This window comes from Aulostomus chinensis, chromosome 23 (assembly GCF_037954235.1).
Source record: "Aulostomus chinensis isolate RoL2024-O1b breed Wild chromosome 23, RoL_Achi_v1.0, whole genome shotgun sequence".
In the NCBI taxonomy this organism is placed as follows: Eukaryota; Metazoa; Chordata; class Actinopteri; order Syngnathiformes; family Aulostomidae; genus Aulostomus; species Aulostomus chinensis.
Window position 1 is genome coordinate 22,094,738 of NC_141342.1, and position 21,440 is coordinate 22,116,177.

Consider the following 21,440-nt stretch of genomic DNA (forward strand, 5'->3'; position numbering starts at 1 on the left):
CTCCCCACATCTCAGTCCAATGGAGCACCTGTGGGATGTGCTGGAGAAACAAGTCCAGACCATGCAAGTCCAACCTCACAATGAACAGGACTTAGTGGATGTGCTGCTGACCTCTTGGTGCCAGATACCCCAGGACACCTTCAGAGGTCTGGTGGAGTCCATGCCTCAGCGGGTCCGAGGCCTCCTGCTGGCCCAAGAGGGATCAGCACAAGATTAGGTTTAATGTTGAAGCTGAACCACGTCTATCTACCTCCTTCCTCGTCTCCTGACCCTCACGCCTGACCTTGCTGATGCAAAGTAAATCGGCCTTATAGGTTTAGAAACAAGACACTTGTATCAGATGTATCCACTCAAACAGGATGCATGCAACACAATACTCATCCTATATGTGCCACAAGAACAAAAGTATGAGTCACATTGTGGATTTATATTTGTGTGTGTGTGGGTGCGTGAACATGTATAAGTACTGAACATAATATACGTTACAAGAATGAGTACTCCAAGCTGATGAGCCTACACATGTCTAAAGTGACTTGTAAAATGTGTATTACGACCATGTAATCCAACAACTTGCTAAAACACACAAGACCTTTTAGTTAAATACCATTTTTATTTCTCTTTGTAGATGTCAAATTATACATTAACTCCCATGAGGTTGACAGGTCTGTTGTTGTATCGCTTAGAAATGTCAGCTTCAATCTGCAAAAAAAAAAAAAACCTGCTGAAATGACCAGATTTTTCATGGTACAACTAACATCAGCCAAAATAGAGCCCCTCACCAGGGAGCTGAGACCCAGGCTAGTTAGCTTAGCACAATGACTGGTAGTGGGTGGGAAATGTTAGCGTAGCTCCGTCTCTGCCTGCATTAATATCAGGAGGGTTGTGTCACCTTGGTGATGAATACCAGTTTAACATGAGGAGACGTTGTAGTGGTAGAATCAGACACGTAGCCGGAACTACTTTCCTGACTGGGTGCAGTGATTTGACGCAGCACCTCCAAAGCTCCACTGGAACTTGGGTCAACAGAACCAAAGGTTTGTTGAGGACTAGAAGAGCGACTGCTGCTACTGATGATGAGGAGGAGGATTCCTGCTGGACACACCAGCATCCTGGACCTGAGCTAGCTGATGCTAACACTTCCACCCACTACCAGACACTGGGCTAAGCTAACTAGCCTGGACCTGAGCTAGCTGATGCTAACACTTCCACCCACTACCAGACACTGGGCTAAGCTAAACAGCCTGGACCTGAGCAAGCTGATGCTAACACTTCCACCCACTACCAGCCATTGGGCTAAGCTAACCAGCCTGGACCTGAGCAAGCTGATGCTAACAGTTCCCACCCACTACCAGCCATTGTGCTAGGCTAACTAGCTTGGACCTGAGCAAGCTGATGCTAACAGTTCCCACCCACTACCAGCCATTGGGCTAAGCTCACTCGTATGTCTCTCAGCCCCCTAAAGGGGTTCTATCTTCTTGTCTGTTTCTTGGAAAGATGGACAATAATGGACATTCTCTTTGTAATTATCGTGATCATATGACAGGTCACACTCAGTAATGTACTAAACTCTGGAGAGATGCAGAAAATGCAAGGTTTTTAATTGAAATAGCCGAATTAATAAACAAATGATTTGGTACCAGTTTCTGGAGCTCCCGGGTGCATCCCGCCAGCAGGTCGACGCGGGGCTCCAGTCTGGACTGCTCCTCCAGGGCTTCCTGCCTTTTCTCAATCATTGTTGTCGCCTTGAGCACCAGAATGTCGGCCTGCTTCATCTTCTGCCTCAGCACCTCTGACACACGCTCAACATACCTGAGACGTTTGATAAAAAAACAACTTGGATCAGTGTCAAAAATGATTCGTTCCACTACAGTCCCACTTTTTTCCTTCCTGATACTTGAACTTACCGAGGTGAGGCCTGGATCATGAAGAGGTGCTGCATCCGGAGAGAGGTGAGCCGGCTGACCAGGTCCTGCACCTCCAGCAGCATCTCCTGGATGTGTTGGATGGTTTGGCGTTGGATGATGTCAGGCGCGAGCTGGAACTGGCTGATCGCCACCACGTCGGCCTCCTCTTGCATCTCCCTGATGCGCTGGGTTAGAAACACTTCCAGCTAAACCAGCACACAAACCAGAGTCAGCTCTTAAGTGAGAAATAAAAACAGCCCACTAAAATGAAGAAAGGCGGCTGACCCCTGAGCAGCCCAAGAGTCTCCCGCTGTCCTCTGTGTTCCTGACACCTCAGGGCAGCGGTTCTCACCTCCGTGAGCTCATCGATGAACTGGCTGCGGGTCTGAGAGTTCTCCAGGATCGTCAATGCATCCTCGCCCCTCGCCACACCTTCGGGACCTGCAAGACGACACTCTGGTCTTTAGCAGAACGTGCATTTTAACACCTGAGCAGTAAATATGTCTCACTTAAGGTTTAGTCTAAAAAACACGTACAGTCTGCGCCGGCTTCAACAATCTCAATGGAGGCCACGCCGCCGTCGCCCCAGTTGATACCACCGCCGTCCTGCTGCGGGACACAGACATTCTTTTGTAAAATACATTTACCAGAGCAAAGGTTGAAATTAAGAGTCTAATAATCGGATCTAATCGTGTGTAAGAGGCGAGCACTGATGAGGGAGCGTGCTGTACCTCGGGGCCGGGCTCCAGACTGACGCCCCAGTCGATCGGCTCTTCTACCGCCATGCCTCCCTGACTGTCAGGTGCTGCGCCAAAGTTGCCCCAGTCAATCTAGAGCAGGTGTGAAAACTATTACAACAGCTGTGTTTGGACCTTTTCAGCTCCCAGTGGTTCTGGTCTGGTCAGGACCTGGGATCAAACTGAACTGTGGAAGAAAACCAGCAGGATTTACAAACATCGACGCGTTAAGCAGTGATCAGCCGGCTTCTTCCACTCCGGACGAGTCTTCCTCGTCGGCAGGTGCACAGCCAGCATACTGGTGCTGTCAATCAAATCCCAGCCAATCACACTGACGTGACGCCAGATGACACCAGAACATGGAGACTTCAGCCATGATTGATGCATCCTGCCTTCGTCCTCATGTACTTCAAGTGCTGAAATGTCTCAAAGGTCAAAGGTTGCTGATCACTGCGCTGACGCCACTGACCCTTATTTATACTGAGCATAGACGGAACGCTACCAACCACGTCTTCTGTGACATCAGAAGGTGCCTCTTCAGCTACCGGCCTCTCAACGACTGTGGGGGTTTTCCCCGTCCTCCACTCGTAGAACGTCACGTTCCCTCGCGTCTGGGTGAACGTCAGCATTGGTAGAACTGGCTCAGACCTACGAGCAACAACACCGGCGTTCCTGAGTTCTGGTTCCTGCTCTGGTTGGGCTCCATGAACTGCTCGTTGGACGTTGCGGACACACTGTTGGATCGCTAATGATCGCCATGATGTATTGTTTTGTACTTATTTATTTATGTGGATGACCCAAAAAGAAAAAATCTTCATGAAAACTTTTCAGCAAAGGAGAAAGATTTTGATACTCACCAATCACACAAAAAGTTTATGAAAGCGGTGTAAAGTTTTATGCTGTTGTCTAACTTGGCTGCGTCCTGCCCGACCTCCTGGAGAACTGCTGGGAGGTCTTTCACCAAAGCCTGCAGCTCACGGGGCACATTTTCCCCCTGGAACCACGTCAACAGGAGGATGAGCGTGGACGGGGAACTGGACAGTTCCTGAGTCCTGCACAGTGGCAGTGACGCTGGGTAACCCTGCGGTTGTGTGTGCAGGTACTCACTCTGATGCCATACTGTTTGCAGGCAGCGTAGTAGCGCTCCCGCAGGTCCGCAGCAGAGCTGCGGCACTCCAGCTCCCGCCGGCTCAGCTCCTGCTGCAGCTGCTTGGCTTTGGCCACCTGCTTCCTCAGAGCCGGACCCTCGTAGCTCACGTTACGGGTCAGCAGGCTGGCCAGTTCCGCTGCCAGGCACAGAACACACAAGCTTGACATCAGAGAACGATTTAGACCAGGACTCACCACCAACTGGTCCATCTTTGAGGAGTTTGAAGCAGATCCTACAGACGAGTGCACATGACCTCCATCTACTGTAGATACCTCATTTCCTCTCGCCATTTTGGTCAACTACGACTGACAACCATATTGCTGGTGGAGGTCTGTCACGTCATCAGACGTCCATTGAAATGGTGAAAGTGATGTTCAAGTGATTGGATGAGCAGCAGTGCAGGATGTGAGTGTGGACTGGGATTTACTTGTAAAAAGCAGATCAACATCATGACCAACTGCTTAACATCGGACAACAAGAAGGCGACATTTTAAATGCTTGTTTTGGAGTTTGGATCGACAAGCTACTGACATGCTCGAAGTCTTCAGTTTGGGTCAGGCTCTTGGGACCTCTGGACCAAATCTGGTTCTCGTACCCACGAACAGGTTTCAAACACATTTTTTCCCCTCCTTCAGACTGCAGGAAGAACCAGCCACGTATGTTTAGCTTGAAGCTAACGGAGACAGATGCTAACAACTGCTAAACTTCAGAAAAACTTCGGTTGAGCTCCTTGTGTGGTATGATCCACGTCTTCTCAGGCTCAGGTGGACTGACTCCTTCCTGATCCGAGACTAACCATTAGGCCCAGACTTAGGAAGGCCAGGATGAACACAGCTCTTGATTCACTCACCTAAATAGACGTTCTCAGCCTCATAGAGGGAAACAATCTCCTGCCAGTCCTAAAAGAATGAAAAATACACCATGACAAAAGCAGTTGATGGAAGTGGAACATAAATAAATTCATTAATGCCACAGGCTCGTTGGACTCCGCCCACCTTCATCCTCTGAGATGAATATCTGCCAAAGATGTTCTTGGATGACGCCTCTGTTCCCTTCAGAATCTCCACTATTCTCAAGCAGTGGAAGTAGTGAATATCTGTCAGAAGCACACAGAACAAATGCAACATAAATCCCCTGAAAAACTTCAGTAACTTTTACTCAGACATGAGCCGGAACCGGTTCCTCTCTTTAATCATCACCACACGAGAATCAATTAACTCCCCGATGATGTCACAAATCTACAAGGCAGTTCAACTACATTTACTGACATTTCTGAGGTCGTTTCTGTGCTGAATGATGCTCGTTGTGCATCAAGCAGGTCAAAATATAACTTCTATGCAATACATTAAAAGTGGAACCGTAAGAACCAGAGCTGAAGGAGACCTACAAGAGCCGGAGAGAAGCTGCTTGATCTCCTCACTCTCCGGCATGTCCTGGATGGCGGCGTTGATCTTCTCTCTGATCGTCTTCACGACACTCTGCCATTTGATATTGCAGTGACGTCGATCCAGCAGCCAGTCTGAGAACACGTCACCCAACAATGTGGCGGGGTCACTCGCAGAGAACATGAACGAGATTTAGACTGAAGGCAAAGCGCACCAAGTCCATTCCTGATGTCCCTGAGAACTTTGAACATCTGACGAAACTCATGATCAGGACTATTTTGTCCAAACAAAGATTTAATTTATCAGGACCGATGCATCTGATACGTTAAGTTTGAAAATGAGGGCTCAATTATCAGTGATTTGAAGCACAAAAGAAGTACAATTCAAAGTTAAACCCTTTGAAAAGTGTGTGTGTGTGTGTTTATTCAGAATAGCGATGCAACTAAATTATTTCCATCATTCAATTTGACGATTAATGTCAGGAGGACTTGTATAATAAATACGTCGTATTCTTTATGTGTATTCCCATTTTATGTCAGGTTTTCTGCTGATAATAAATCCAATATTCACCAAGGAGGCCGAAGGTTCCTCAGTAACTCAACAAGGACGACACAAACACGCACACTTCCCTCTCCAGTCACCGCTGGCGTTCACCAAGTGGGTTTTATGTACTTTATGAACAAAAGCCGTTTAATAATGGCTTCATTAGTGATTATTTACTTTCAATAATGACTCCATCTGCTGCAACGTGTGCTCGTGTGCCGAGTGCCAGCGGGACAAGAACCGTGGAAGCTTTCACACACGAACCGAATCCACTCTTGGGAACTTTGACTCACCCGACAGTTTGCTTGTTTGAATGTCGATGGGAAGGTTTTGTATGTTCTGTTGAATTTGAGAAAACAGCGAGAAATTCTTTAGAGAACAGAGATGAACCGCAGCTACTTTCCGCTCTAAGATTTAGAAAATGTTTGTGACGTAATCGGACAGCTAGCTAGCGTGCTAGCTTCTGTTAGCTTACCTCCATTGTCTTTCTCCGTTTCAAAAAAATAATTTATAGCTTCATTTCACATTTATTTCTGTTTTTAGGGGGGGGGAAGCTATTCAGGGTTGTTGCCACCATCCGTTCACTTGTTTATGACACGTTAGGAGAGTGACGACCAATAGGAGGAGGCCATGGTACCCTCGTGCCACAAGTGACCAATCACAGCTCAGAATGCTGAGTGCCGCTCCTGGTTGGTGAACGTCTTCCTGGTTTGCTGCGCCATTGAATCTCACCCATAGAGGGCGATATTATCACTTAAGCAAACACGAAAAATAAACTATTGTTACACAAAACTGTCCAAAACATCAACAAAATGTACCATGCAGAGAATTCAGTAAGAAGATGCTTTGATTTAGTACAATATAGGGTATTTATTTAGAGTATGAAGTTCAAATGTTGAAAATATTGATGTAAATGAATGCTTTGTAAATACCGAGGAGGTGACTCACTTATCGAATGAGTTCCCTCAACTTGTCTTCACCCTGAAACGTCCAGTTTTACCTTTGATGTCCGGCTGCTTTACTCAGCTTTTCTGTCAGTCAAAGATTTCACTTCTGGCCTTCATGTGTTGAAGCAGCAGCAGCAGAATCTCTTCATGGCCTCGTTTTATGCCGTTTGAATGTGAGCCTGATTTGTGTGTGATTTAACACCAAAGATGCAAAGCAGCAGGGACGCTCACCTCCCTTCCTCGGGGATCTTTTCTTACAGCAGGTTACAGTGAGATGCACTGGAATTCAAACACACATGGAACTTTATTCTGAGTCCAAATTCCACATTAAAATGGGGTTGTTTTCCAAGCGTGTCTGATGAAGCGAATTTATTTGCAGTTTGGACAATTTGGAGGGCTTCTCTCCTCTCAGGTTTCTTCAGGAGGAAACTGAATCACCTGGCTGCACACTGAACTGGGCGGGACTAAGTTGTGTGTGCGCGCGCGCGTGCATGCTGGAGGTAAGGCGGAGGCACGGCCAGGAGGAGATGCTACACCTGTCAACGAGCAGAAAACTCAGAAAGGAGGTGAAGAAGTTGTCAGGATGACGGGACAGTCTGACATCTAGACAACCAGCTTGTCGTCACCACGGTAAGAAAGTCCACTAATAAGGATTTATTGTTGTGTCCTATTTAGATTCTCACACATTTAGAAAACAAAAAAGAGAGAAAGAAAGTCTGGAACCCATTAGAGGTTTGCCCTTCATGTTTTCATGCTCCTCTAACCTTCATCAAGGTTCCACAGCTCTGACACTTGGTCAGCGTGTTTTAGTTGATTAGCAACTCTACAGATAAGCAGTTACTGCCGTAACAGATGAATAATTTTCGTGCTTTAAAGAGGCTCAGTGGTGAAGCTGCTCTGGTAGCAACGACACAGTTCAACTGAACCAAAAGAAAAACTTTACTGATTCATGGTGGAAAAAAAGATCTCTCGAGTGCAGTTTGTTCATATTTGTACAAAGTCATCATGACAAGCCATGGAGATACGACATCATTACTACATGTTGCTGGAAAGCATCATCAACTGATGGAAGGAGCTGCCTTCCCCTCATTGTCTTGGTTTTAACATGTTTGGGTTTGGACTCTTGGCTGGACAGATCTTGCTGGATGGGAAACTATGATGGGGAGTTTGGAGCAAACAAGACACAAGATGGAGTCTCATGAAATATTCTACAATGATTATACTCATAGCACATTCAAATACATGAATAAATATGTTGTGGATATGTTATAACTGTGACGACCTTACATTGGATTCAATCAATTTTTATTGATTTTAAAGGAACACGCCCACTTTTGGTGGGAACTGTTAGCATCAGCTAGCTCATGTCCAGGCTAGTTAGCTTAGCCCAATAGCTGGTAGTGGGTGGAAGTGTTAGCATCAGCTAGCTCAGGTCCAGGCTGGTTAGCTTAGCCCAATGGCTGGTAGTGGGTGGAAGTGTTAGCATCAGCTAGCTCAGGTCCAGACTAGTTAGCTTAGCACAATGGCTGGTAGTGGGTGGGAAGTGTTAGCATCAGCTAGCTCAGGTCCAGGATGCTGGTGTGTCCAGCAGGAATCCTCCTCCTCCTCCTCATCATCAGTAGCAGCAGTCGCTCTTCTAGTCCTCAACAAACCTTTGGTTCTGTTGACCCAAGTTCCAGTGGAGCTTTGGAGGTGCTGCGTCAAAGCTCACTAGAGTGTTTGTTTTTTTTAACTCAGAGGATGACAGACGAGAAGAAGGAAATGCTTGTTTTCAAATTAATTTCAAGAGAAATATTTGAATGTGTGCTTGCAAATGTTTGATAAATTCCTGAAAGTGAACATTCAGGACTATAAACGTTATTTTATTTGAAAATGTGCAACAATAAAGTACTTATAGACACTTAGATTGGTGTAAGTTGACTTAAGATCCAGCCACAGACCCTCCTACTCTGCTGCTACGGGTCAGTGGATCTGAAACCTGAGAGTCTAATGGTGCTTCGGCTCGGCTGTGGGGGCGGCGTGGACCCCCCCTGCCTCTTCTGAGGCTTTGTGGCTGGTTAGTGATTTCCCAGCGTGACCACGGTGTTCTTTTCCTGCTGTGGTCAGTGAGGCTCTGCTGAGCGGCTCAGCCACACACAACCGAATACACAGTAACTTATTAAAGCCAACGATGGAGGGCCTCCTTTATGTCAACAGGGCCTTTTGTCTCAAAGGTCATATCTAAGTCAAACAAAGGAAATATGTGAGTGTATCGCACAGATATTTTCTCTGTTTACGTGGAGCCAAAGTGCTGTTAAGTTGGTCCGTTCGTTTGCTCGAGGCTGTGGGAGCAGCCTGCCTGCTTGAGGATGAACCACGAGTTGAATCCAGCTTTAAAATGACTTCATTCTAGATTCTAGACTGTTGCCAAGGCCACCAGACCCCTGCTCGCTCTGCGACATCATCTGTCAGCACAGCCCAGGAAGCATCACATAGTCCACAGACCGAACCACTCTGACACAAGAGAGCTTCAGACGTTACGGTTCAGTCAATCAAAAATCACATCACTTGTTTATGCACTGTGTCTTCGACCTTCGTTCTACTTTTATGTGCCAGTTGCTTCAGATAAGAACCAGATGGGTGTTTCTGCAGAGGACATGTGCTCTCTATTTGCATAGGTGCTCTGAGATAAAGTAACCACAGAAAAAAGAGGACTGGATTACTTCTGCCTGCCCTCTTGAGCTGCGACTGCTGTATATTTAATCAAACAAGAAGTAATTCCAGGGGAGTTTTCATGATCAGAAGACCAGTGAGACGTCTTACAGAGTGATTACAGCTGTGACTTGTCTGCTTAAGGTTGGTACCCAGAGCTGCTCAATCAGACACAAATGAGAGCTGGGATCACATTTATTTAACACATTAGTTACAAAACAAGAGAAACTCTAAACCTGATTTACTGGTGTGTGAAGGAGTCCCAAAGACCTGAAGTCTCTCTCACTTTCGAGTGTCTGATTACCTCGTCTCCGGACGTCAGAAGGTTTTTGTTGAAATGCCTGAGAGCAGGTCTGCGGTTCCCAGCAGCTGGAGACATCAGCAGGTTCAGTTCTACGTCAGATCCACCAGTAAACACCAGACTGGTGGATGGTGGAGGTTCAGTTCTACATCAGATCCACCAGTAAACACCAGACTGGTGGATGTTGGAGGTTCAGTTCTACATCAGATCCACCAGTAAACACCAGACTGGTGGATGTTGGAGGTTCAGTTCTACATCAGATCCACCAGTAAACACCAGACCGGTGGATGGTGGAGGTTCAGTTCTACATCAGATCCACCAGTAAACACCAGACCGGTGGATGGTGGAGGTTCAGTTCTACATCAGATCCACCAGTAAACACCAGACCGGTGGATGGTGGAGGTTCAGTTCTACATCAGATCCACCAGTAAACACCAGACCGGTGGATGGTGGAGGTTCAGTTCTACATCAGATCCACCAGTAAACACCAGACCGGTGGATGGTGGAGGTTCAGTTCTACATCAGATCCACCAGTAAACACCAGACCGGCGGATGGTGGAGGTTCAGTTCTACATCAGATCCACCAGTAAACACCAGACCGGCGGATGGTGGAGGTTCAGTTCTACATCAGATCCACCAGTAAACACCAGACCGGCGGATGGTGGAGGTTCAGTTCTACATCAGATCCACCAGTAAACACCAGACCGGCGGATGGTGGAGGTTCAGTTCTACATCAGATCCACCAGTGACCCTGGTGTAGCTCCTTCATAGGCTAACGTTAGCTTAGCACTGCTAACGTAGCATCCAGGCTTCCAGCATCATCAGAGGGTTCATTAGTGAAGATGATCCTGATGAACTGAACCTGGAAGATCATCAACTTTTGTTCACCAGAGCTGATTTACTGGTTCAATCACCACAGTCACATGGAGCGATCCTATTGGCTGCTGGGGGAGGAGCCAGGAGATGACCACTTCCTGTTGGTGGAGGAAGCAGCAGATGACCACTTCCTGTTGGTGGAGGAACCAGGAGATGACCACTTCCTGTTGTACTACAAACACACCTCAACCCTATGACAGTCTTGGGATTACCCGCCCAGCCCGACTGCTAATGTTAGCTCACGTAGCTTCCCCACAGTCCTTGTTGCTCCTCTGCCATTGAGCCTCTGTCTGCTCTCTTAAAGAATTCTGTTCGTTTAGGAAAACATTCATTTGGAATCACAAGAACAGAACTTTTTTTAAGTATAAATAGGAAAGGTGAAATTCCCATGACCCAGACACACTGACCTATAAACGACCAGTTTTATTTTCATTTCAACATTTTTTAGAAAGCTGCACCACATCTTGAATCAGTGAGGTAACAAACGCCGTTGTCAAATTTAAATGAACAGTTTTTGTGATCCATTCGATGAGTTGGTCAGTCACCTGGAGCGCAGGTTAATGGATGACCCAGGAGCTCAGAGCCTGTCACAGGTTCTTGCTGCCTGTGCTTTGAGACATTTTAATACTGCGTCTGAAATCAATAGGACATCCAGAGGCTCAGGTATGCACGACGCCTCTGAGCTCATTAGACCAACTTTCATCAGGTGTTTTCCTCTGACTTCATATGAGATCTCATGGCAGCGACAGGCGATAGCGTTCAGATGCTCTCGGTGTCAGGTGACCTCCCCCGTCAGCTTACACCTCCTAATCATGGAGATGAGCCCTGATGAAAAGAAGTCATCCATAATTACTGTCCTCCATCTGAGGACGTTGACGTCCAGGAGTCCTCTGTGGTTGTGAGTGGACAATGCGGTGATGTCATGGCAGCAGAGTGACTCAGTCGCAGTTCAAACCTTTACACATCCTCTTTGTGAGCGGTTTCATGTCCAGACTCCAAACAACCAACCACTGGACGCTCCATGTCTCCTGTAGACGGTTCAAGAACTCAGGTAAAAAAAGACTGTGTTTGTGCTTCAGAGGACGTTCTCGTGTGAAGACCTTTGAGGGAATGACTTGGATGCGTTCCTAAACCATCATGGAACATCCTGAATGGTCCTTGAATGTTCTCCAACATGGCTCGTGTTCTTAACGTTCCCAGGACTTTCTAAACCAGCAGGGAATTTCTAATGTTCTGTAAAGAGGTTCAGGACATTTGGCACCTTTCCTCCAGAAGCTCTGCTGGGTTCACGTCTTTGTGCTCAGGAAACAAATCTTGACGTCCATGAATATTCACATGTACACGCATGACATCAGTGTGTATTTGCCGAGGAAACTGATGGGAACACTCAACCTCTGATTCCATCCTGGTGTCCTGATGGACTCGGATGGTTCAGCACGTGAGATCTTGTTTTGATGTGAGAGGAAACTCCTCCTCTTCCTCCTCCTCCTCCTCCTGCGTGCTTGTTATGATCATGTGTGATCCAGTGATCGACTAACTCTCCCAATCGGGTGCTCTGTGCCCTCCAGGTCCGTCCTCCAGCCTCGTGGTGACATGGCCGACCCCAGCTGGTGGAAGCTGACCTTCTCACGCAAAAAGAAATCTGAGTCCAAGGTTCTGTACGAGATCCCGGCTGAGTACGGCACAAACACTGGGAACAAAGAACACCAGGATGCTCATCCTGCTCCAGAACACACGGACAGTCACTTCAGTGCCCGTCTGGAGAAGATTGTCGATAAATCTTCCACCAAAGGTCGTCACGTCAAGGTGTCCCACTCTGGTCGCTTCAAGGAGAAGAAGAAGATCCGCGCCACGCTGGCCGAGAACCCGGCCCTGTTTGTGGAACACAACCTCAGTGATGAGAACCATAAGAAGATGGAGAAGTAGTACGCGGCTGCACACGCTTGACCGCAACTGCGACGTGTCACCTGTATGCATGCGTGCTGGCACGGCTGCTGCAACGTGCAGGTGGACGAACACGTGTCGCCGCGCCCAAGTGGCACTAAACACGCCTAAACAAACCGCCATGATCCAAACATGTGACACACGTCTCTGGCGGTTCAGATGGTTTTATGTCCCTAACGTGTGTGTGTGTGTGTGTTCACACTGATTTATCGAGACCAACCTTCCACAAACGCTCCCACGAATGAAGAGCAAATATTATTGCGTTTTTGGGTTGTTGTTTTTTTACTTTGCAGGAGTTTTTAGAATGAAAGCTCCCTTCATGTCCTGCCAGGAGGGCGGGGGCTCGCGACCAAACTGAGAAAAAAGATAAAAGTTAGTCCCGAGAAAGGCAGAGTTCAAATTGAAATGTTTAACTTATGTGATCAAAAAGTCTCAGTTATGAAATAATGAGTAAGAATTGTTAGACCGAATGTAAATTCTTCTGATTAAAATTCAAGCTTGACGTGAAAAGTAATCACGAGTTATCATTTCATCGTTGGTGATCTCAAACTCAGATAATCACGACCCGTTTCATTGAATAAGTCTGACATTCTTATATACTTTTTTCATCTCGAAGTGAATTTTTACATTGTGATATTTACACCTGTTTGTGTATGATTATAAACCACCAGCTACCAGTTCTCAAGGCTACTTTTTTCCCTTGTTTTTCTTTAGTTGACAGGAATGGGCTTCCGTACACGTCCAGTCCAAACTCACTGCCTGAAACCTTGATTGTGTTCTGTGATGGAAGTAAAGGACGGCGTGATTTTGCAGGACAGTTTCTGTGAATGTGTCGCCATATTGGCGACACATCCTTTTATTGTTTATATAATCCTTTTGAAACTTCATGAAAAAAATTGTATTTTGTTTTTGATAAATTAAAAAAGTAGGCGCACTTTTTTTTAATTTTACTTTGTGTGAGCTAGAAGGTTCCCGACTCTCTGATACTTTCGTTAAATGAGGAGGGGACAGCCAGCGAGCAGCTGCCTGCAGGACGGAGCAGTCGTGAACGTCTCCGTGAGCTGGGACTCAAACGTCCGTTTACCGGACCGTCCAGCACTCGAGCTTCTTCAGGCGGACACCGATTCTTGGAGCAGGAGACGCTGAGCTGCCGGCTGCTGAGCGCAGAAGCCGGAGATGGAGAAAGATGAGACTGAGGTCAGAAAAGCTGATTCATGAAATCATGTTTTCATCTCACCTGGACCCCCCCTCAGGGAACACGCTGTGACCGCATGACCATTCGTTTTGATAATAATAATAATAATAATATTATTCATAATAATAACAATCATCATCATCATAACAATAAGGTGTTCGACCGTGGGCCTGCTGGCTCCTCCGCCTCCATCCAGGATCTCGGCTGCCTCACCGCTGACATCTGCTGGCCACAAACTGCACTTTCACAGTGTTACAAATTAAATTTTATTACTCTGTCAGTGTCGACCAGACTCCATCAGACACGCGGCACATATTACACACGTTTGGCACAAAATCATCATCAGCTCTTTTAATCTGACAATTAAAAGGCAGTTAAATGCATCGACCGCGACAATCAAGTCCGCTGAGCCCAGCTACCAAGGTTCCAGGCGGAAACGCGTCACTGTGCAGGCGTCGCAACTCAAAGAAGACAAACTCAGAGACAAGCAAGTCAGATTTCAGGGGACATCAATGATGACACCACCTCCCTCCGTCTGAACGATCAACTCGAACATGAACAGGTGGAACCTGAGCAACACCAGCGACACGCCAGGGCGCTGAGGAGGTGGGACGGATTAGAGAACAACTTTTGTTCCTGTGGAGAAAGTTGAAGTAGTACAAACACAAGTTGACTCAGATGTGGACGGTACCTCCTGCTCCTGCAAACCCTCAGACTCGGGCTCCTGCCTGTCAGACTAAACAGAGGGCTAAGAAAGTCCTGAGGTACGTCAGAACACGTCTGAATCCGACTGATTCAAAACAACGACAACACTCAAATGATCGTCTCCATTTTTAGAATAATCAAGTCCAACTAGAAGGAAATGACACCTGTCAAACAAGCGGTTACATCACCAGTCAGGAGGTGACACCCTTCCCACCAGGCCCTGGCTGGTCAGCCACCGTTTACTGCCTGGTACTGTTTAACCAGACCAGCTGCAGTTTAACCTCCCATCAGCAGCATGAACGTTTCATGTGGAAATTGTGACGTGTTAGTTTACCAGCTGACACCCAGAATGACTGATAATCTGAATATTCTCTGAGCAGCAACATTGAATGAGGTAATAAGGGCCGGCTCCTGGTCTGGACCTCTGTCTGCTGGTCTAAGGGGGGTCTAAGGGGACAGTCGCTGGTAGACCCAGCCCCCCTCGGCACTGTGCTGGAACTCTCCCAGCTCCGTCTGGCCCTCCTTCGGTTTGGTGAAGACGATGCGGTCGTGAAGTCGGTTGGTTTGACCCTGCCAGAACTCGATCGAGTCAGGCTTGACCAGGTAGCCGCCCCTGCCGGCAAAACACAGCACGCCACTGCTGAGAAGGCTTGAAGGAACCTCACGGTATTTGAGTTGAAATGAATGGACACTGAGCGAGATTATGAAGTGATACTTCAACCAAATAGGTTTTTGCCTTGTACTCGGAAAAAGATACACAAACTCTTTGATTTGAGTTAAAAAAACAACTAACTAGACTAACTTTCCTGTAGAACTGAACCAGAACTCTTCTCCTGAGTTTGATCCCCATTGTTGGTGGGTCTTGTTAGCATCAGTCTCCATTAGCCTCTAGCAAAATGTACATGTCTGGTTCTTCCTGCATTCTGGAGGCACTAAGAAGTGACGAAGGAGGGAAACCTACAGGAGGTGAAACTGAAACAAAGAATCCTTCCGGTGAGTTCCTCAGACTTCGTCTGAGCTGAGCAGTGGTGGAAAACCCCTTTCAGTAACTGGACTTTGACGAGGGCTGACGACATCAGTATTTCTGCTGCTGGCGTCTTTACAAAGGGAATCAAAGCTTATGGTCTGTTTGTGTAGGAAGACAAGGGTCAAACTCACCAGTAGTCAGGCATCGGCACTTGGCCATCCTTGTACTTCTCCTCCAGTTCGAAATTTTTCTGTCTCAGGTACTAAAGAAAGACAAATCAAAGGTGAGACTCCAGCAGGTTCTCCTCGTCTGCACGGTGGCGGTTCTGGCTCTTACATCTCTGTTGGGGACCGGCGTGCTCTGTCTGCTCACCACAGCCCCGATCTGGCTGCTCTTCGGCCGGGAGTGGAAATAATCACAAGAGCTCTGGTAGGGGATCCGCTCCACCGCACCCTCGATACGGATCTACCAAGCCAATCAGCTTCAGTCAGGCTCAGTCAGACAGTTAAGCAGCTGGCAGGTGAAGGTGAAGGTTCCTCTACCTGTCTGTTCAGCGGCTCCCAGTAGAAGACCAGGCAAGCGTAGGGATTCTCCTCCTGTGGACACAACACACCAGTGAGTGAGATGTGCCTTTCCTGCCAGTCAGCATGCTGACATCGCGTCCTCAGGCCACTCAGGGCGGAGCGACCAGTTACTGACCAGGTCGCTGCCTTTCCGGCTCTCGTAGTTGGTGAAGAAGCGGAAGCCTTCGTTGCTGTAACCTTTGAGGAGAACCATGCGAGCGGATGGACGTCCGTCTCTGGACAGACAGGGAGACAAGAGGGCTGAGGAGTGCTGGGACTAAATCCTCCGACACTTCCTGATACTGAGAGGAGCCAACGTTAACATGCGTGTGGTTTCACAGATGAAAGCGACTGAACTGTATGGACAGGAAATGATGTCATAAATGAGGAGCTTTTATTTTTTGTAATTAAACACCATTTTAGAAGTCCAACTTGATGGCTTTGCCTCAACTACGTTCTCTACTGTCTCCGAGGTGCTGCAGACGTTCTTCCACCTACTTGGTTGCCGTGGCAATGCACATCGCATTGGCTTCCCCGACTTCAGGGCACTTTGTGGCCTCATCGAACCAGTTTCCAAACTGCTTTATCGGGTCCAGGGACACAAGCTGACTCTCCTCGAAGCACTGTCAAAAAAGAACCAACTGTCCATGAACGCGGCAGGAGACAGACACAATCACACGAACCTTGGACGGGCCCTAAATGCCTCACGTCCCTGAAATAAAGCTTCTTTTTTTTTTTACAGAACCCTGAAGAGAACCTGGAGACAGAAAAATTTTCTGATACCACAACAAATTATACACACATATATATATATATATATATATATATATATATATATATATATATATATATACACACACACACACACACACACACACACATACATGCATGGCCCCTCCAGGGCCCCCTACACAGTGGTTTTCTGCGGGTCTGCGCGGTCTCTGGTGCGGTGTCTCCTGGTCACGCAGGCGTCCTTCCAGCAGTCAGACGACTTCAACCCCCAGCTGCAACGTTCCCGCATCTATCGACTACCTATCATTCATGCCCTTGCAGCCTGACGGACTCACGTCTTCGTCTCCTTTGTACTTCTTCCTCATGTCACTCAGGTCCATCCCGGCGCCACCGCTCTTGGATTCTCCGCTGTAAAAATGTGCAAAAACGCTCCGCTCACACGCAGTCAGAGAGGCAGGACCCGCAAGATTGCCGTCAAATAAAGAGATATACCCCAAGAAACGTTTACCGAGCGCGATTCTCATGCTTGTCAGCGGCCGCCGACGTCACTGCGCACTTGAGCTGACGTCAAATATTATGCAAGCGAGCGAAGAGTTTTGTAACGGAGAAAAATACCGAGATAGAACCCGACACAAAGAGATATTTAAAAACCTAAAGCATCATATTTAAGATTCAGATGATCACAAATCTGTGGTTGTTTGTGTAAAATAAAGTATTTCAAGGGAGCCGATGACGGTGCGTTCAGTTTACGTCGAACAAATGAATATTCAAGAGTGACAGACGTGAGCCGCCATGTTGTATACAAAGTCGGTGGTTTATCTATTTTTTAAGAAAACATCAGACAATATAATAACCTCCGAAAATTATGAAATCTCACATTTCGCTTGAACTTTAATGAGCTGGAGATACAATGGCTACTGAAAGGCACTCAAGTGAGCTACACTTCGATGCAAGCTCATGCTGATGATTTACTCCATCTATATTTCTTAATAATCACCTGTTAAGAGAATTAAAATAGCCAAACAGACTGGAAGTAGCTACTTGAAAGGATTTCTCATCGTAATGCCTTTTAATTTTTGTCTTTACCGGCACGGCTCGGAATGCTGCATTCAATACTACGTCACGTCCGGATTAAAGCTTCCTGTCAAATATGGCGGCGACCTTGTGTGGAAAAGCGCTGCCCAAACAAGGTAATGTTGAGCTCTTTGTTCCAGTTCAGTTTTAAGTTTGCTAGTCACAGTTTGGCAGCAGCGTATCACCTGGTAGCGTGTTTGTGTTCGTGCTAGCAACGTAAGCTTAGCTTCCTTTAAAGCGCTGATCTAGCAGACTGAACGCTTCCGATGCTAGCAGAGCTGAGCTGGAGGAGCTAACGCTATTAGCTGGCTAACATTATTAGCTGGTGTGAGAACTGGTGTCTTGTCTTTCAGGATGGCTCCCACTGGCTCAGAGTGTCCGGCACGGTTCCAAGGCCGTGACCCGCCACCGGAGACCGATGCACATCTTGAAAAAGAAGCTCATGGCGGTGACCGAGTACATCCCCCCGCCGCGGGGGGTCCCTCCAGGCGCCTACCCAGTGCCCCTCAAGGCCACCTGGGAGGTAACAAGCGTCTCTCACGTCCTGCTGGTCTCAGAAGTCACTCAGCAACCGGATGTTTGCAACGTGAAGCGTGGGCACGTCAGGAGTGGGCTCAGTCGTAAAGTACTCAGGAGTAGAAGTAGAACAGCATTCATCCATGCATAGTAGGACGACACATTGAAACCACATGCAGAGACTTAAACCATGAATACACTCACTCCAGTTGTCCCCTATGTGCAGTCATGCCAGTCAATTTACACTTCAACTAACTGGTTGCTTTCAAAGAGTGATGGTGCCTTTCAGCACTTTTGTGAAGTCCAGTTCTTTTCTGCCTTGTGTCAGGAAAGCGGATTGGTCAGGTTGATGAAGCGGGACCTGACGGCGCTGTTCCAGGAGAATAAGATGGTGGCGGTGGCTCAGAACAACTCCATCAGACATGAAGAGATGTTGCTTCTCAGGCAAAGACTCACGAAAAACGAGATCTCCGTCAAGTTCTTCCCCAATCAGGTAAAATTAATGAATATATTGATTTTCGTTTGAACCCGATCATACCTTTTTTGTTTTTCTGATCCAGTCGTTCACGGCCCCTGGCAGACTTTTGCCTTCTGCTGTCAGCATCCATTTTCAATTCATCAGGTCACCTGCCGATGAATAAAAGAACCAGCAGAAGAAGAGTTCAGCACGTTGGTTTATTTTCCATGATTTCATTGGTCTTGGGAGGGAATCTAATTGTCTGTCGCGCTCATTCGCAGGTGATGCGGTTGTTTCTGAACGAGAGCGTTTACTGCAACATGGCTCCTCTCTTCAGCGGCCCGACGGTGCTCTTTGTCAGTAAAGAGCCGAAGGTGAATGAGCTGCTGAAGGCCCTGTTCGCGGCCCCCCAGATGACGCTCCTCGGTAGGTTGACTGGCATCCATGTGTCCGTGCTTACAATACACATGTTAATCTGGAATGTTTGCACATGCTCAGTATGACCCTTCCTGAACAGAGAGATAAATCCAAGCCTAGATCTGCCCGGGCCGCCGTCGTTCCCTCCAGGGACATTCAGGCTTCCGATGAATCCTTGAAAATGTGGAATTTTCTTCAAAATACGGTGTCAAGAACTGAGAACTGCGTTCCTTCACAGTAAATCTCTGGGTTGCTCAACTCTTTCTAAAACGTTTTGTAGTTGTTTGCTTTTATCTCCCAGCCCTTGTACGCTAACGGTGACCATTTCCAATCTGACTGTTGGTGGGACAACGGCTCAACAGTTATTTGATAAACTACAGACCTTCTTTCATGTTTCTGCAGAGAAACATTTATTAAATGTGTCAGAACAGCAGGAATGTGATGAAACAGGGAGAAATGGCTGCAGATGTAACAGGCTTTCCTTCATGAAGTCAGATCAGCAGACTGGAGACACCAGGAGACCAAATGTAAAACTACAATGAATTCATGACAAGCAGAAGGTGAAACACAACTCTGAAATGGAGGCTGATTGACATCTGCGTTGCCCCTCCCTCTACAGGAGCCTGCATAGACCACACCCTGCTGAGTGTTCCTGGGTTAGTTGGCTACTCCAAACTGCCGGATATGGCGGTCGCCCGGGGCCAGTTGGTCAGCGGACTGACGCTGCTGAGCTCCTGCACGGCGTCCATGCTGCAGCACCACCCGGCCCGCCTGTCCATGCTGCTGCAGCAGTACATGAAACAGCAAAGCCCAGATGGCGGCACGGAGGACGCCCCTAAATCAGAAGAGGCCACATAGTTCCATAGTGACAAGGGAGGACTTGAGTGAGGTGGGAATGTGGCGGCGGATGCTGACAGGAAGTTCCCACTCAAGTTTTCCCTTTTGTGCTCAGAGAAAGCTGCTTCTTTCAATCCTTGAACATCATGTTTTACTCTAGACCACCAGGGGGCAGCATCCAACCCCAGTGCTGTGGTCTTCATTGTTATTGTAGAAAATGGGGGCACGAACTTGTTTAGCATGAGCTTATGATCCAACAGCGCCCTGGTCCCTGAGAGAATGACATCATCCTGGTCTGTCACAACTGATACCAACCGCACATTTCCACGCCACCGCTGGATGAAGAGCGTCGGACAGCAGCTGCTGATTTTTTACTCTTAGATTGAAGCAGAGCAGAAGATCGCTTTGCCACAGTTACACGGTTGTTGTGTTCAACAAATTCATGCTAACTTCCTTAGCATGAAGTGGCAGTGAAACTCTCCTCTCAATTTATGTTGCACGACTCACCGGATCAAGACCGTCACTGGCAGCCAGAAGGAGCTTCCTTCATAGAGCGGCGTCACGCAGCTGCGACTCAGAGGGATTCATGAGCATAACTCCAGCTTCTGTGAGCACCGTGGTGGCACCTTTGCACTCACTGTCGCCTCGTGAGGTGTAAAGTGGAAGTGAAACGCCATTTGTTCGGGACTTTTCAAAAGATCCCTTAAGTCTGAGTGAACGGATGAGGCGGCGTGTGAATGAGTGAAGGGACCTCGGCCTCTCGTGGGATTCGTGGACGGACTGAACCATCAGTGTCACCTGAGCACTTCCTTTCTTTGAGGTTATTGTCATAAATAAATGCTGTCATATCTGAGTCTCAGACCCATAAATTATGAAGGAATGTTCCTACTGTGTACAAAGAAAAGCCTCAAATGAATCTTAGGCTTCAAATAGTCTTCAAATTAAATGTGAGGTCTCAAAGTCCCAAAAATGTCGCCTAGTTTTCATCTTTTCATTTCTCTTTTTAAGTGATTCCACATTCCTGATAGTCTCAGGTTGAGTGGAGGTGTGAGGGCTGGAACAGAGGCTCCAACGGAGAACCACACGGCGCTGCCTGCCTGCGGGGCAGCCAGAGGGTTGAGTGGAATGAGCTGACACGGAACCCCCGGAGGAGCGGAAAGGGCATCGATTGCAAATGTCTGATATCTGTGGAGAAGCTGGAGTTGAGTGGTCGTCTCCTTCAGGTTTATAATCTGTGGGTGCGTCTCAAGTAGCAGTTGAGAGCTGCAGGCTGCCAGAACGTCCAAGCAGGAGAGCCGCGACTGTCCACCCGCGGTTGGTGCACGTGTTTGTCTTTGACCCAAAATGAGAAGTTCTTGCACCACTGATGGACAAAATAAGCCCTTTGAACAGTGTGTGTGTGTGTGTGTGAGAGAGAGAGGGAGAGAGAGAGGGAGAGAGACTGGTGAGGTTGGCAGCATGATGAAACCCCTCTGGCCAAACTAAACTCAAGTGGTCAC

At 47.5% G+C, this 21,440-nt stretch overlaps 4 protein-coding genes across 7 annotated transcripts; 2 read left to right on the forward strand and 2 right to left on the reverse strand.

Moving 5' to 3' along the window:
* Positions 1 to 591: 591 nt before the first annotated feature.
* Positions 592 to 6,346, reverse strand: cdk5rap3 (CDK5 regulatory subunit associated protein 3). 3 transcript variants are annotated; one of them, XM_086195553.1, is made up of 14 exons: positions 6,195 to 6,346; positions 6,013 to 6,058; positions 5,179 to 5,310; positions 4,787 to 4,887; positions 4,642 to 4,690; positions 3,749 to 3,927; positions 3,499 to 3,635; positions 3,148 to 3,289; positions 2,636 to 2,734; positions 2,441 to 2,513; positions 2,257 to 2,345; positions 1,905 to 2,110; positions 1,638 to 1,809; positions 592 to 699 (listed from the first exon to the last, which is right to left on the reverse strand). In XM_086195553.1, exons 1-14 carry the CDS (start codon positions 6,198 to 6,200, stop codon positions 634 to 636), a joined length of 1,497 nt encoding a protein of 498 aa, XP_086051679.1. In that variant the 5' UTR covers positions 6,201 to 6,346; the 3' UTR covers positions 592 to 633. The 3 variants fall into 3 exon arrangements, with proteins under 3 accessions (XP_086051679.1, XP_086051681.1, XP_086051680.1); XM_086195554.1 differs by having other exon boundaries at positions 680 to 718; XM_086195555.1 differs by lacking the exon at positions 6,195 to 6,346 and having other exon boundaries at positions 5,897 to 6,037.
* Positions 6,347 to 7,039: 693 nt separating this feature from the next.
* On the forward strand, positions 7,040 to 13,234 carry prr15lb (proline rich 15 like b). 2 transcript variants are annotated; one of them, XM_086196440.1, is made up of 2 exons: positions 7,040 to 7,296; positions 12,103 to 13,231. In XM_086196440.1, exon 2 carries the CDS (start codon positions 12,128 to 12,130, stop codon positions 12,458 to 12,460), a length of 333 nt encoding a protein of 110 aa, XP_086052566.1. In that variant the 5' UTR covers positions 7,040 to 7,296; positions 12,103 to 12,127; the 3' UTR covers positions 12,461 to 13,231. The 2 variants fall into 2 exon arrangements, with proteins under 2 accessions (XP_086052566.1, XP_086052567.1); XM_086196441.1 differs by lacking the exon at positions 7,040 to 7,296 and adding an exon at positions 9,067 to 9,501 and having other exon boundaries at positions 12,103 to 13,234.
* A 332-nt stretch (positions 13,235 to 13,566) lies between these two features.
* pnpo (pyridoxamine 5'-phosphate oxidase) lies at positions 13,567 to 17,536 on the reverse strand. The gene is made up of 7 exons (XM_086196437.1): positions 16,976 to 17,536; positions 16,407 to 16,531; positions 16,045 to 16,144; positions 15,888 to 15,941; positions 15,682 to 15,810; positions 15,537 to 15,607; positions 13,567 to 14,991 (listed from the first exon to the last, which is right to left on the reverse strand). Exons 1-7 carry the CDS (start codon positions 17,162 to 17,164, stop codon positions 14,826 to 14,828), a joined length of 834 nt encoding a protein of 277 aa, XP_086052563.1. The 5' UTR covers positions 17,165 to 17,536; the 3' UTR covers positions 13,567 to 14,825.
* Positions 17,537 to 17,721: 185 nt separating this feature from the next.
* mrpl10 (mitochondrial ribosomal protein L10) lies at positions 17,722 to 20,794 on the forward strand. The gene is made up of 5 exons (XM_086196438.1): positions 17,722 to 17,830; positions 18,068 to 18,237; positions 18,559 to 18,723; positions 18,969 to 19,113; positions 19,724 to 20,794. The coding sequence occupies exons 1-5, from the start codon at positions 17,791 to 17,793 to the stop codon at positions 19,960 to 19,962; spliced, it is 759 nt and encodes a 252-aa protein (XP_086052564.1). The 5' UTR covers positions 17,722 to 17,790; the 3' UTR covers positions 19,963 to 20,794.
* Positions 20,795 to 21,440: the final 646 nt, after the last annotated feature.

What these genes read in the sequence shown, in the direction of transcription:
- mrpl10 (XM_086196438.1), top strand. Translation starts at nt 17,791, where the DNA reads ATGGCGGCGACCTTGTGTGGAAAAGCGCTGCCCAAACAAG. An exon ending in CCCTCAAGGCCACCTGGGAG is followed by an intron (nt 18,238 to 18,558) that starts GTAACAAGCGTC and finishes GCCTTGTGTCAG; the next exon opens with GAAAGCGGATTGGTCAGGTT. An exon ending in TCAAGTTCTTCCCCAATCAG is followed by an intron (nt 18,724 to 18,968) that starts GTAAAATTAATG and finishes GCTCATTCGCAG; the next exon opens with GTGATGCGGTTGTTTCTGAA.
- prr15lb (XM_086196440.1), top strand. Translation starts at nt 12,128, where the DNA reads ATGGCCGACCCCAGCTGGTGGAAGCTGACCTTCTCACGCAAAAAGAAA.
- pnpo (XM_086196437.1), bottom strand. Translation starts at nt 17,164, where the DNA reads ATGAGAATCGCGCTCGGTAAACGTTTCTTGGGGTATATCTCTTTATTT. An exon ending in GCCGGAAAGGCAGCGACCTG is followed by an intron (nt 15,942 to 16,044) that starts GTCAGTAACTGG and finishes TTGTGTCCACAG; the next exon opens with GAGGAGAATCCCTACGCTTG. An exon ending in GGGAGCCGCTGAACAGACAG is followed by an intron (nt 15,811 to 15,887) that starts GTAGAGGAACCT and finishes TTGGCTTGGTAG; the next exon opens with ATCCGTATCGAGGGTGCGGT.
- cdk5rap3 (XM_086195553.1), bottom strand. An exon ending in GCAAACAGTATGGCATCAGA is followed by an intron (nt 3,636 to 3,748) that starts GTGAGTACCTGC and finishes ACGTGGTTCCAG; the next exon opens with GGGGAAAATGTGCCCCGTGA. An exon ending in TCATCGATGAGCTCACGGAG is followed by an intron (nt 2,111 to 2,256) that starts GTGAGAACCGCT and finishes GTGCTGGTTTAG; the next exon opens with CTGGAAGTGTTTCTAACCCA.